The 14986-nt window shown below is 40.9% G+C and overlaps 1 protein-coding gene across 8 annotated transcripts in view; it reads right to left on the bottom strand.

The window, feature by feature from the left end:
• Nucleotides 1-14986, bottom strand: part of TBC1D5 (TBC1 domain family member 5) — a 452638-nt gene that overhangs the window by 177662 nt on the left and 259990 nt on the right. For 7 of the 8 annotated variants that reach the window (XM_054991058.1, XM_054991057.1, XM_054991065.1 and 4 more), the window contains 5 exons: nucleotides 6851-6959; nucleotides 6296-6385; nucleotides 6126-6197; nucleotides 3441-3508; nucleotides 971-1073 (listed from right to left, as the gene is read on the bottom strand). In XM_054991058.1, coding sequence (XP_054847033.1) covers nucleotides 971-1073; nucleotides 3441-3508; nucleotides 6126-6197; nucleotides 6296-6385; nucleotides 6851-6959 — 442 coding nt within the window. The remainder of the gene's footprint in view (nucleotides 1-970; nucleotides 1074-3440; nucleotides 3509-6125; nucleotides 6198-6295; nucleotides 6386-6850; nucleotides 6960-14986) is intronic. The other variant, XM_054991064.1, reaches the window with a different exon arrangement.

Genomic DNA, 14986 nt, shown 5'->3' with positions numbered 1-14986 from the left:
ATTTGTGCATAATATGTTTTCTATATTAAATTTTGTAAAATATTAACTGAGAAATAAGGTCCTACGTGTGATAGAATAGCTGGAAAGAGACACGTTCTACTATATACATTTCAATCAATGCCAGTTTTATAGAGATCATTTTTACTCACCATACTATTTAGCCTTTTCCTGTGAACAGAACTATCTTTGTTTCTTTATGAATGAACTACCAGCTACTTACACAAATTCCAACATAGACTTCTTGGACAACTTTCTCAGGAAAAGATACTTTGGTACTGATCAAACACATACAAAGCTTGATAGCTTTTATACTTTCAGCAGAGTAAGATATTCTAATAAAAATCTCACCTAAATTATTTTAAAACTCTGTTGGCATAACACACATACACACACAGAGTTGTGTGTCTTTCTCTGATAACAGGAAGATATTAGAGAAATATCTTCCTTGAAATCATGATGACAGATACACTGATAAAAATATTTTAAATTGCTTGTACCACACACACTGCACTTTTTGTTGCATATATGAATGAAGTGCCATTAATGTACGTTTTACTTGGTTTGAGTACCACTGACATCTAGGGGAATGCACACTGTTCATTCAAGATAAATATTTAGATATCTGGTAGATATATTTGCAATTTATGAAATAGAGCATAGAAAGCTTTCATTAGCTAAGTTACAATAAAAAGTTTTTTTAACTTTTAAGAAGTTAGAAAATAAGATTTAGCGGCACTGAAGAAAACAATTTGAGGGAATGTCTTACCTCACATGGGAAACATATGTGCATGAATAGCTTGGTTTCTTTACCACACAGCTAACAAGCAGTTCTTTGATTGCCTAAGCTTTAGCACACAAATTTGGAGATAATAAAACCTATGTTATTGTTCAATCAATTGTCAAACCGTGTGGGGAAAAAACCTACAAAATACTTAGGCAATGGATACCACCTGTACACTAGTTTCATTACCTGTTTATAAAGTAACTGCTCATTTTCCCGAGCATAACAGAAGAGAACATCTGTAAGAATCTTTCTCACATTCTCTTGCTGGAAATACTGCATTTCAGGAAACCTGAAGAAGAAAAATGTAATTGATAGAGACCACAAAATTCACAAATACGTCTTGAATTTCTGGACTGATGATACAAAAATAGGTTTCTTTTAGCAGCCTGTCTTTTTTTTCAATTTGTTCTTTTATTTTTTTGTACACTGAGACCTGAAAAATATTGTATTTCTAGTTTACTTAAAGTACAAACAACATTGTTTAAAATACGTTCTAAGGCTTACTTACCACAAACAATTAAGGTATAGTCCCCTGTGCAAGCACTGAGTCCCATTGGGAGACATCGCATCACAACGTTTTCTTGGCAGACTTTTGTTATGGGGTGGTTTGCCGTCTCCAGTCATCTACAATTTACCCCCCGGAAACTGGGTACTCATTTTACCAGCCTTGGAAGGATGGAAGGCAGAGTCAACCTTAAGCCGGCTACCTAAACCCAGCTTCTGCCAGGATCGAACCCAGGTTGTGAGCAAATCTTAGGCTGCAGTACTGCAGCTTACCACTCTGTGCCACGGGGCTCCTACCACAAACAATTGCGCCACGGGGCTCCTACTTCAAAATGAAACTGTTTTTCTATTCAAGACATACTTTTATCTTTGTGACTTTCACGAGTACAAATGGCAGATGTAGCAATTCTAGCCTACACCTACAGTTTCCCAAGAATTTGTCTAAAGCTAGGATCCTACACGAAAGCCTATTCACATTTATATGGAAGTAAGTTCAAATGAAATCAATAATATTTGCTTTAGGCTATCAGAGAGGCAGAAGGAACACAACCGGCTTCCTCTACTGCCACTCTCTCTCGCTCTCTTTCTCATACACACAAAGAGAGATACAGGATTGCAAAACAGTTAACTTCTTTTTCTTTAGGCATGCAGTGATGAACACTGGAATGGGAGAAACTGAGAACTCAAGAAATATGACTTGTGATCAAGTTTTAAGGATAACCCTGTCAACTGAAAACAGACAACCATGATTTGAGAGCTTGAATATGAACAGTTTCCATTAACTAGCATTCTCTCAAAAGGATGATCACATAAATCACAAACCCATCATTCCCTTTGCCAAAGCAAAAGCTGTTTGAAAGCTATGTTATTTTTACAATTGCTCCATAACTAGCAGTATCCCAACTTTAATTCCACATTTAGAACTTAAGTATTTATATAATCTTAAACATCCTGAATTGCTCCCATATTTTTTAAAAAAATGCCACCTGTGAGAATTCACATGAATGCACACTCAGATTTTAATTATATATCTAATAGCATTAATGCATTTGAAAATACATCTAGGGGATATGGGTATACAAAATCAATCAATCAAGAATGTTAATATTTCTTGGTATTGTTTTGAGTTTTGCCACCCATCAATTCTATAAATGAAAAGGGTATTATACTGAATTGTGCATTTTAAAAACCATGAAAATCGATTTTGCGCCCCAGATTTCAGTATAAGTATATGCTACACACAGAATATTAACATTTTTTATATCAAGTCACCGAGTTTAACTGGAGTTACTCGATGCAATCAGTGTTCTAACTCTGACAAAATGTTTTCCAGAATTGAGTTCTGGCTTTGGGAAGTTCCTTAACAGGAATGACCTCAGGGCTAAAGAGATGAAAGAATACTACAGTACTAAGGAACATTTTAAAAGGCATCTCTGACAGTAGGAAAGTTATACACAAAAATAGAAATGCTAAATTCCTCTAGCTGAATGACAATTCTTACTAATTACACGTCACTTTTTATTGATTAAGTGTTAAGAATTACAGAAAATCATCTGTTCAATCTTGTATAATAAACATAATTTAGTCACAAAATGTCAGTTCCTCTTATTCTTTTTCTCCCTCCACACTGAAACTGTCTTTCATAAAATCTAATGTAAAATCTCGTAATAGTAATCAAAAACAAACTCACTTCAACTGCTCCAAGGTATCTTAAATACATATCTTAAATTAAATACTTCGTTGAGGCTTAAAGCAAGACAGACACATTTAAGACATCCCTTACTAATCTAGACTGTGGTATATTCTTTCCCTCTTTTTCTTAAACCACCTAAAATCCTGTTGGGCAAGCACTGCACTCATATTCTAACCTGCAAGAATTACTGTGGTTCAACTTTGAGTCCATCCAAAAATGGTTTAGAAATTTTAAAGTAAACAAATGTACAGCCCTAGAGGCTTCATCTGGTCCACTATAAATAGCAAAACCAATACCAACTTCGGTCAACTAATTTGTGAGCTGTTTTTTTTGAAAAGTGGAACAAAAATGTAAAGTCAGCTGAACGTGACCTGCGAGCCAGCGAGTGACTGACTATTCCAATTGTACAATAGCTAGTTAATGATACAAATTTTATAATTTTTTAGTAGTACCACATACGTTCTCGTCACATCTTGTTCAATCATTCCCCGAAGTTCTTTGTCCTGAAAAAATTTGTTCCAGAGACTCTGAAAAACCAACCAAACAATAATGGCTTATATAAATTGTGTACAAATTTTAAACATGATACATTTAGCAACTTGAAACTGGTATCCATGAAGATCAGAATTTGTAAATTTTGGCACTTTTGTTCAAATGTAATAAGTTAATAGTAAACAGAACAAGAAATTAATCTTTGAGAAAAATAGTAATATGTAACTAGAGCACAAAGAAGTGGGTCTAATTCTATGGTATCAGTAGGACTTACCTGGGCTTGGACTGGGCCCTGGGGCCACCTACCGATATCTATCTAAGCATTGCAGTAATAAAGTAAAAAATGAAAAAAAGAATATTCTGTGAAGGGAACATCTAGTTCATGGATGGGCTTAAATTTTCAGAATGTTTATATTAACAGGTAGTTAGCAGTATTGGTCTGCATCTGCAATAGAACAGCAGGACTTGAGTTCGGTAGCACTTTAAAGACCAACGAGATTTTCAGGGTGTAAGTTTTTGGGAGTTAAAGCTGCCAAAAACAGCAGTCCACATCTCCTTCCTCTCTCTGCCAGTAATATTTAGTAATAGAAAACATATGATGTGACATCATTTTTCTATCACTTTACTTCACTATCATATGTGTGTGAGTAAATCTTATAGCAAAGTGATGTAACCTCTCATATTTTGTATTCCTGGACATTACCAGAGATGAGAGGAAGGGGATGTGTGCATATGTCTCCCACAATATCTAATTGCAGCCTGTGTGGTAACTCTGCAACAAAACATTTACAGAACTGCTGTATTGCGATATTGTCCAATTAAGGCCAACAGCCATTCCTGAGATATTTTTACAATGCCACAGCTGCAAACATTTGCAAGAGGCCCTGATCAGTATTCATGAAAAGTTTAAATAAAATAGCTTAGTTCACTAGAAAGTAACAGGAAGCAAGAATCCTCCCAAAATGTTTCCTATCATGTGGTCACTTGATCGTCCAAATATTGCCCCCTAAGCAATGGATACTGATTTAAAAATAATAAAGAGATGCTAGTTCAACAGGCAATATATCAACATTATTGGATCCACTTGATATTCACTGGAAGAATTAATCATGGTATATTCAGCTGTCTTTTAAAATTGCAGAAATGTTTAAATAAAAGAGCTGATGACTAACATTTATTTTAAATGAATAAGAACAGGTGGCAACTCTCTGAGAGAATGAAACAAAGTCCCAGCTCTGATCTCTTGCTCATCAAGACATCATCAGCTGAGAGCAACTGAATGCGCAGCATACTCCACTTCTGGAGAAGAGCATCTTCACTCCTTTTGTCCGTTTAAAGATGGCATATCAGTTTCGTTTTCAGATAGCTACTTGAATACTGGACTTATAGGTGAAATTGAATATAGCATACCCCAAAAAACCCCTAACAAACCAAATCAAGGAGAAAGGAAATTATATATCTAAAACCTGCATAAAATTTTGTACACATACTGGGAGTTAAGAGAAGTGAACCGAGCCACACAACAACAGGCATAAACAGTATGGCAATGATCATTGTCCCAAGCAAGCTATTGGGTGAACAGATAGTAAAGAGATCCCACAAAAATTAATATCCCCTTACTTAATATTATTTATCTAGCAACCAGATGCTTTGGATAAGCAGCCGATCACTATATGAAAATCCAAGTTTGGGATGCTGTAAAACTAGATCTTGGCTCTCTAAAGGCTGAATATCTTACTGCTTTTTATTCTAAATATATGCTATTTGATTTATGGCTTTGCTTTGTATGGTTGCATTCTATTATTGTATGTAAGCCCTTGATGACTATTATAAATCACTAACTCAGGGTTCCTTCCCTCGACCACTCAAAGAAGTAGTTATCCATTCACTGCTTTTAAAAAATCCATCCACAAAAATGATGTGGTCAATTAATGTCCAATCTCTAATCTGCCCTTTCTTGACAAAGTGATTGAGGGAGCAGTAGGAGGCCAACTCCAGGTACTCTTGGATAACTCCTGTGCTCTAGATCCTTTTGGGTTTGATTTCAGGGCAGGCTACGGGACAGAGACAGACCTAGGAGCTTCAGTTGATTACTTCTGTCTGAATGTAAACAAAGGTGATGCTTCTTTGTTGCTCCACATGGATCTATCTGCAGCCTTTGACAAAGTAGATCATGCCATCCTGTTCTTTCACCTGAGTCTAGCCCACAAGATGGCCTGCTGACACAACTGATCTAGACACTTGGCTTTTAAGCCAGCTGTAGGACAAACATCCTTTATTATACAATGCTGGGCAAAGCAAATATCAATGTTTTGATCATTTCAGGTATGTAGTTGTGTTGGTCTGCAGTAGAACAGCAGGATTTGAATCCAGTGGCACCTTAGAGACCAATCTTGTTGGTCTCTAAGGTGCCACTGGACTCATATCCTGATATCAATACTCTCAGTAACTGTACAAATAGGACAAGGATTCCACAAAGGCATGGCATGGGTTATAGTAACTTCAGTGTCTATGAACACCATACTACTACCTCATTTAATTTTCTTTGGACCAACCGCATATGATAAGATTTATGCACTCTGACCTTAATTAAGGAATACAGATACTAAAAGTATGTTGTATATTCAACACATAACAGAAAGGCTTTATTACCCCTTCGTCCTGAGAAAGAGGGTTATTGATCACCAAGTCTTGCTGTCCAGCTTTCCTGGGATTTGTAATATGCTGCAGATAAGAACAAGACCTTAGAATTTAGACTCTCCCACATCAGACATATTGAAATACGGAATAAGGATGAAGAATGTGTTTTAAACCCAGCTTACTATTTCTTTAATCTTGTCATACAATGTTCGTAATTTTGTTGTTTTACTGATCCATTGACTTCTATCAGGAGGAAGAACATTCAGAAATAGCTGTAAATCAAATGAAACGTGTTGGTTAGAAAGGAAAGCAAGCACTATCAACTTTCTGAATAGAATCATTCATCAAAAAATCCACACAATGGAACCAATCAGGGCTACTGTGCAGCTTTCTGCAAACCTGAAGGAAACTACTTAAAAGAGGGTGGATAGTTTTTAGCAAAGCTTAGTGGTTAGTTGCACCGCACAGTGCAAAACGCACTGATTTGACTGAATCATCTGACTACAGACGATTACCAAGTCAAAGTTATTTGACTACCTCAGTATGACTGGCAATGCAACAATACGGTGTTTCAAATTAGGAGCTGGTCTATGAGTGATAAAAATGGATAGGGAAACACTGGGGCAAAATCTCTTTGAAAAACTCAGTGACCCATTACATCAAGAGATCTTTAAGTGCATCAGGTAATATGTTGATATATTACCACCACAAGCTGTAAATAAATATTTTCTTCTTACCTTCCAGCAAACACTACGGAACCTGCTGCTTCTCAGCTGCCCATTAATCCCCTTCAGCCGTATTGTTGCCAAGTAATTGTTGTTTACAAATAATGCTTCCCATTCTTTACTACATAGAACAAACAAGAGTAGAGAACTTTTAAAATTATTATTAAAGACTTAGTTGACTGAGAAGCAATATAACATGAAGTAATTTGGGGTAAACAAAAAAGAAAGGAAGTTTTAAATGTATATATTTAGCAGTGTGCTATTTCTAAACGCATGGTTGTCTTTTTGGACACATTTCTTCCCTGGATTTAATGAATATGTAGATCACTATAATTAAGCCAGCTACTGAAATTCATAATGTCTGTGGAGGCTATTCCATTTCCTCTAAAATGTTGGTACTGCAGTTCAGTGAATAAACAAGAAAAATGAATATTAATATAAGCACATTTGGGTTTCACCCATAGATAAAACAGTACCTATTTTAAAAAAAATGCGTTATTCCAAAACATGGAACCAAGAAGCATGGTGCTGACTATTACTTCTTCACATAACATATTTGCCTAAATGAAGCTTCTTTTCTTCATAACATCAAGCCGGGCAGTTAAGCATAACAGAAGCTGACTTCCGTTAACTTTTAGCGCTATTTACTATTACTGCCTCTTCTTTCTACATGACCAGTTTTGAAATTTTAACAGGTGCTCGCAATTTTTAAATTTTTTAAAAAAACCTCACTGTATAAAGTGTAAAAGGCAAGCTTGAGTACCTTGCAGTACCTACGGCTGACTAGATAAACAACCTAAATATGCCTCCTAGGCACAGAGACTCCAGGGGCCTAACACCTGTGCTTCATTAATGCACAAGTAAATCTACTCTACTGGGAAACAATTGGAAATTAATTGTCCCAAACCATTTAGCAAATTTGAATACAAGTATTAAACTATATTTCCTTTATTTTCCACTGAACTGAATCACTAGAACACTACCACCCAACTGAGGATCTAAAGTGAAATAGCCCAAAGACTTTCCTCAGTCACTGAAATGTCAGATATAATTTCAAGGTTTTTTTAAAAACTTCACAAAAGAAATTTACATGAATAAAAGGGAGAATTCTTGGTTTGTAGGAGTATTTATTTTTATTTATTTACTTTACTTATACCCTGCCTTTTGCCCCAACGAGGACACAAAGTGGCTTTCATCCTCCTCTCCTGCATTTTATCCTCACAACAATGTGAGATAGGTTAGACTGAGAGAGTGCGACTGGCCCAAGGTCACCTCACCTAGCAAGCTTCCATGGTAGAGTGGGAACTGAACCTGGGTCTTCCAGATCCGAGTCCAACACTTTTAACAGCTATACCACAGGTATGTTGGGGAGAAAAACAGCATTGGCAAGAGGTCACTTCTCATTAAGTAAGTAAGTGCAACACAGACCTTGTCCTCTTCCGCATGGTGAACTTTACATCGGGCTTTCTGCATATTCAGCCCATACTGCTTTGATTCTTTAATTCTACACTTGGATGTAGTTAAACTGAAGTGGTGTCTGTTTTTTATTTCAGCACTAGAAAAATGCCCCAATTCTGCTGCAGGCTTTGAAGACTGGTCAGTTTCCCCAGTCAATATGCTGAGAACTAGTCAGTTTCCTCAGTTGATTGCTGAGGAAACTTGCAAGGTTGTTGTGGGTTTTCCGGGCTGTATTGCCGTGGTCTTGGCATTGTACTTCCTGACGTTTCGCCAGCAGCTGTGGCTGGCATCTTCAGAGGTGTAGCACCAAAAGACAGAGATCTCTCAGTGTCACAGTGTGGAAAAGATGTAGGTCATTTGTATCTACTCAGGAGGGGTGGGGTTGAGCTGAGTCATCCTGTAAGAGTTTCCCAGGGTGTGGAATGCTAATGGCGGGAGGCTTCACTGTATCCTGAGGAGGTTCTTTTGCATATGGATTGGTACTTGATGTGCTAATCTTCTCTGCAGGGCTATTGTCGGGGATAGAATGTTTTGTTAGCCTGGTGTTTTTCAGAACTGGAAACCATGCTCTGTTCATTCTTAAGGTTTCTTCTTTCCTGTTGAAGTTTTGCTTATGCTTGTGAATTTCAATGGCTTCCCTGTGCAGTCTGACAAAGTAGTTGGAAGTGTTGTCCAGTATTTTGGTGTCCTGGAATAAGATACTGTGCCCTGTTTGCGTTAGGCTATGTTCAGCCACTGCTGATTTTTCAGGTTGTCCAAGTCTGCAGTGTCTTTCATGTTCTTTTATTCTTGTCTGGATGCTACGCTTTGTGGTCCCGATGTAAACTTGTCCACAGCTGCAGGGTATACGGTATACTCCTGCAGAGGTGAGGGGGTCTCTACTGTCTTTTGCTGATCGTAGCATCTGTTGTATTTTTCATCCTGGGTTTGATTGCTCTTCGGATTTCATTTCTGGAGTAGCCATCAGTGTGAGTTGGTATCCCTGTTTACCAAGGTTCCAGTAAAAGACACTATTGCACTTATTAATCAGATTTTCCCAGAGGATGTAACAGCCTTATTCCACCATTGTCTGACAACCAGTTACTTCCAATGGGACAATGAATTCTATGAACAGATGGATGGGGTGGCCATGGGGAGCCCACTCAGCCCAGTTATAGCAAACTTCTACATGGAACATTTTGAAAAAAACAGCTCTAGAATCAGCACCCCACAAACCTAGTGTATGGTTCCAGTTTGTGGATGATACGTTTATCATTTGGAGCCATGGGGAGGTAGAACTGATGGGGTTTTTGAATCATCTCAACAACATCCACCTAAACATACAATTCACAATGGAGAAAGAAATCGAGGGAAAACTCCCATTCCTGGATACCTTGGTCATCCGCAAAGCAAACTTTCAGTTAGGTCACAAGGTCTACAGGAAACCAACTCACACTGATCGGTACTTACACAAAAACTCCAATCACCACCCCCGACAGAAAAGAGGCATAATGAAAACATTAGTGGATCGTGCAAGACGGATATGTGAGCCGCACTTTCTCAATGAGGAAATTAATCATCTAAACCACACACTTCAGGCAAATGGCTACTCCAGAAATGAAATCCGAAGAGCAATCAAACCCAGGATGAATCAAACAACCAAGGAAAAACAGTCTCCTACAGGAAAAGTGTTTTTGCCATATATCAAAGGAATTACTGATCAGATGGGAAAGCTTATGAAAAAGCATAACCTTCAAGCAGTATTCAGACCCACCCGAAAAATACAACAGATGCTACGATCAGCAAAAGACAGTAGAGACCCCCTCACCTCTGCAGGAGTATACCGTATACCCTGCAGCTGTGGACAAGTTTACATCGGGACCACAAAGCGTAGCATCCAGACAAGAATAAAAGAACATGAAAGACACTGCAGACTTGGACAACCTGAAAAATCAGCAGTGGCTGAACATAGCCTAACGCAAACAGGGCACAGTATCTTATTCCAGGACACCAAAATACTGGACAACACTTCCAACTACTTTGTCAGACTGCACAGGGAAGCCATTGAAATTCACAAGCATAAGCAAAACTTCAACAGGAAAGAAGAAACCTTAAGAATGAACAGAGCATGGTTTCCAGTTCTGAAAAACACCAGGCTAACAAAACATTCTATCCCCGACAATAGCCCTGCAGAGAAGATTAGCACATCAAGTACCAATCCATATGCAAAAGAACCTCCTCAGGATACAGTGAAGCCTCCCGCCATTAGCATTCCACACCCTGGGAAACTCTTACAGGATGACTCAGCTCAACCCCACCCCTCCTGAGTAGATACAAATGACCTACATTTTTTCCACACTGTGACACTGAGAGATCTCTGTCTTTTGGTGCTACACCTCTGAAGATGCCAGCCACAGCTGCTGGCGAAACGTCAGGAAGTACAATGCCAAGACCACGGCAATACAGCCCGGAAAACCCACAACAACCATCGTTCTCCGGCCGTGAAAGCCTTCGACAATACATCGAAACTTGCAAGGTTGTTTTTTTTTTTTTGCTTTTTTAATGGCACCAATGTTGCAATATTCCTATTTAGTTTTTAAAAATTCAGGAAAAAACTTGATTGGTTTCTGTTCACCCAATCAGGACGCTGGGGAATAAAGGGGAGGGTGAAAGGCAGAGCCAGGGCTAGGCCTCACACCAAAGAAAGCAATCTGCACTTTTAAAAAAGCCCGAGTTTGATTTTACTGGAGAAAAATATCGGGGAATCTGTGCAGGGAGAATATCTGCAGAAGAGCTGGGGAAAGATTGATTCTGTGGCAGTTGCAGCCCTTTTCTCTGTGGAATGCAAAAAACTATGGGAAGCAGTTTGGAGACTGAATCTCGGTCTTTTTACTGTGCATGCAGAAGTCTGATGAGAAACTGATGCAATACGGGACCAGAACTAATGAAAAAAACCTATGTAGAAAATACCAGAGTATTTGTATAGTAAAAGAAGATGTGGGTCCAATAGCACCTTTAAGACCAACTAGATTTCCATTGTATGAGCTTTGAAGAGTCAACGCTCTCTTCATCAGATATCTATACCCAGGAAATCTAGTTGGTCTTTAAGGTGCCATTGGACCCAGACCAATATGGCTACCCACCTGAAACTATTTGTATAGTAATTATACAAAATGTGTTTGAACTATTTTCTTCTGATCCAAGGGTGCTCATTACGGCTAATAGGTTAAGTTTATCTTCTCTCAAACAGATTAAATGTTTCTGAAAGTTCTTTCATTTCATCTACCCCTCCCCCTGGCCCCATATCCAGCAACTGAAGACAGGAACAGAGAGGCCCAATAAAATCTCCACAGTGTCTAAGACTTCTAGAGATTAGTTGTAGGGATGTGCGTTTCGGCATTCAGAATGCCGAAAGAATGCCGAAACAAAAGTGTTTCGGCTTCTTTCGGGGAATGCCGAAACGTTTCGGGGAATGCCGAAACGTTTCGGGTAGCCGAAAGAAAAAAGCCGAAACGTTTCGGGATTCTTTCGGCTTTCTTTCGGCTTTTCAATGGGAAAATGCCTCCGTCTTCCCGGACGTCTGGGGGAGGCATTTTCCCACCGAATAAGCCCAAAATTGGTGGGGACCTTCCTCTAACCCTTCTCTGACGACCACCCAAGTTTCAGACAGATTGGACTTTGGGGGGCCATGTTATGGCCCCCCAAAGCAGGTCCCCCCATCCTCCCATAAGAAAGCGAAGGAGCAGCATATTGTTAGCATGCGGCTGCTCATCTTCTTCATTATTTCCTATGGGGAAAAAATGAAGAAGCAGGCTTCCTTTGCCAGGGGTGGCATTTTGCATGCAAAATGCCCCCTCACCCTCAGGGGCCCTTCTCCCACCCCTCCTCCCACCCCCCACCAAGGCTCAGCCTGCTCCCACTTGGGGGGGCCATTTCATGGCCTCCCCAAGTAGGTGCTCTAATCTCTACCACTAACAGCTGGGGGAGGCTTGTGTTGCCAGGGGTGGCATTTTGCATGCAAAATGCCCCCCAGCCCTCAGGGGCCCTTCTCCCACCCTTCCCCCCACCCCCCACCCAGGCTCAGACTGCTCCCACTTGGGGGGGCCATTTCATGGCCTCCCCAAGTAGGTGCTCTGCTCTCATCTCTACCACTGACAGCTGGGGAAGGCTTGTGTTGCCAGGGGTGGCATTTTGCATGCAAAATGCCCCCCAGCCCTCAGGGGCCCTTCTCCCACCCTTCCCCCCACCCCCCACCCAGGCTCAGACTGCTCCCACTTGGGGGGGCCATTTCATGGCCTCCCCAAGTAGGTGCTCTTTTCTCTACCACTGACAGCTGGGGAAGGCTTGTCTTGCCAGGGGTGGCATTTTGCATGCAAAATGCCCCCCAGCCCTCTGGGGCCCTTCTCCCACCCTTCCTCCCACCCCCCACCAAGGCTCAGACTGCTCCCACTTGGGGGGGCCATTTCATGGCCTCCCCAAGTAGGTCCTCTCAGCCCCTAAAGTCCACCCCTTACAGCCCCACACAAACCCAATTCCCCCCCAGCTGCCACACACAGACCCAAATTCCCACATTAGCCCCTCACAGACCCAAATCCACCCCCACCTGCCCCACACCCATAACCCCAGGAACAGGCTGGCAAAGGCCAGCCCTCTCCCTTTGTTCCCTATGCTGGGAACTTCTAAACTCTCTTTCCCTGGGCAATTCTGCACAGCCCAGGGGTGCCACAATGGTGGGCACACTTCTGAGTGCCAGCTGGTCCCTGTGAAAGAGCACCTGAACCACAGACACCCTCCCTCAAATTCCCCCACCACCTACAGAGATGGCTGGCCAGCCAGCCCCATTGTTCCCTATGATGGGAACCAACTGCACAACAAAGAATAAAACAAGAACAACACAAAATAAAGTTTTAAATTTTTTTTTCTCCCTTCCAAAGTACAAGTAGGCAAAGCATTATGACACATTACACCAGCAGTCCCCCACACAGAAAAATAACACAACTCACTTAACATCAGAGAATCACAAAGCACGATTCCTGTCAAAAACACTTTATTTCTTGAACAGCTTTAGGTTACACAGCAGGGGGGAACACCAAAGGGCATGGCAGCACTATCTTACACAAAAATAACACAACTCACTTAACATCAGAGAATCACAAAGCACAATTCCTGTCAAAAACACTTTATTTCTTGAACAGCTTTAGGTTACACAGCAGGGGGGAACACCAAAGGGCATGGAAGCACTATCTTACACAAAAATAACACAACTCACTTAACATCAGAGAATCACAAAGCACAATTCCTGTCAAAAACACTTTATTTCTTGAACAGCTTTAGGTTACACAGCAGGGGGGAACACCAAAGGGCATGGAAGCACTATCTTACACAAAAATAACACAACTCACTTAACATCAGAGAATCACAAAAACACAATTCCTGGCAAAAACACTTTATTTCTTGAACAGCTTTAGGTTACACAGTAGGAGGGCACAACAGGGCATGATAGCAATGTACTACAAAAAATAATACAACCCACTTCACCGTTTTTGACAGCAATTGTGTTTGTGTGATTCTCTGATGTGAAGTGAGTTGTGTTATTTTTGTGTAGTACACTGCTTTCCTGCTCTGTGGTGCCTTCCTACTGTGTAACCTAAAGCAGTTACAGAAATAAAGTGCTTTTGACAGCAATTTTTTGGGGTGATTCTTTAATGTGAAGTGAGTTGTGTTATTTTTGTGTAAGATACTGCTTCCATGCCCTTTGGTGTTCCCCCCCTGCTGTGTAGCCTAAAGCTGTTCAAGAAATAAAGTGTTTTTGACAGGAATTGTGCTTTTGTGATTCTCTGATGTTAAGTGAGTTGTGTTATTTTTGTGTAAGATAGTGCTGCCATGCCCTTTGGTGTTCCCCCCTGCTGTGTAACCTAAAGCTGTTCAAGAAATAAAGTGTTTTTGACAGGAATCGTGCTTTGTGATTCTCTGATGTTAAGTGAGTTGTGTTATTTTTCTGTGTGGGGGACTGCTGGTGTAATGTGTCGTAATGCTTTGCCTACTTGTACTTTGGAAGGGAGAAAAAAAAATTTAAAACTTTATTTTGTGTTGTTCTTGTTTTATTCTTTGTTGTGCAGTTGGTTCCCATCATAGGGAACAATGGGGCTGGCTGGCCAGCCATCTCTGTAGGTGGTGGGGGAATTTGAGGGAGGGTGTCTGTGGTTCAGGTGCTCTTTCACAGGGACCAGCTGGCACTCAGAAGTGTGCCCACCATTGTGGCACCCCTGGGCTGTGCAGAATTGCCCAGAGAAAGAGAGTTTAGAAGTTCCCAGCATAGGGAACAAAGGGAGAGGGCTGGCCTTTGCCAGCCTGTTCCTGGGGTTATGGGTGTGGGGCAGGTGGGGGTGGATTTGGGTCTGTGAGGGGCTAATGTGGGGATTTGGGTCTGTGTGTGGCAGCTGGGGGGGAATTGGGTTTGTGTGGGGCTGTAAGGGGTGGACTTTAGGGGCTGAGAGGACCTACTTGGGGAGGCCATGAAATGGCCCCCCCCAAGTGGGAGCAGTCTGAGCCTTGGTGGGGGGTGGGAGGAAGGGTGGGAGAAGGGCCCCAGAGGGCTGGGGGGCATTTTGCATGCAAAATGCCACCCCTGGCAAGACAAGCCTTCCCCAGCTGTCAGTGGTAGAGATGAGAGCAGAGCACCTACTTGGGGAGGCCATGAAATGGCCCCCC

The sequence above is a fragment of the Eublepharis macularius genome, chromosome 11, assembly GCF_028583425.1.
Source record: "Eublepharis macularius isolate TG4126 chromosome 11, MPM_Emac_v1.0, whole genome shotgun sequence".
NCBI lineage: Eukaryota > Metazoa > Chordata > Lepidosauria > Squamata > Eublepharidae > Eublepharis > Eublepharis macularius.
The sequence above is the reverse complement of the archived record's forward strand: the minus strand, read 5'-3'. Positions and strand labels throughout refer to the sequence as shown.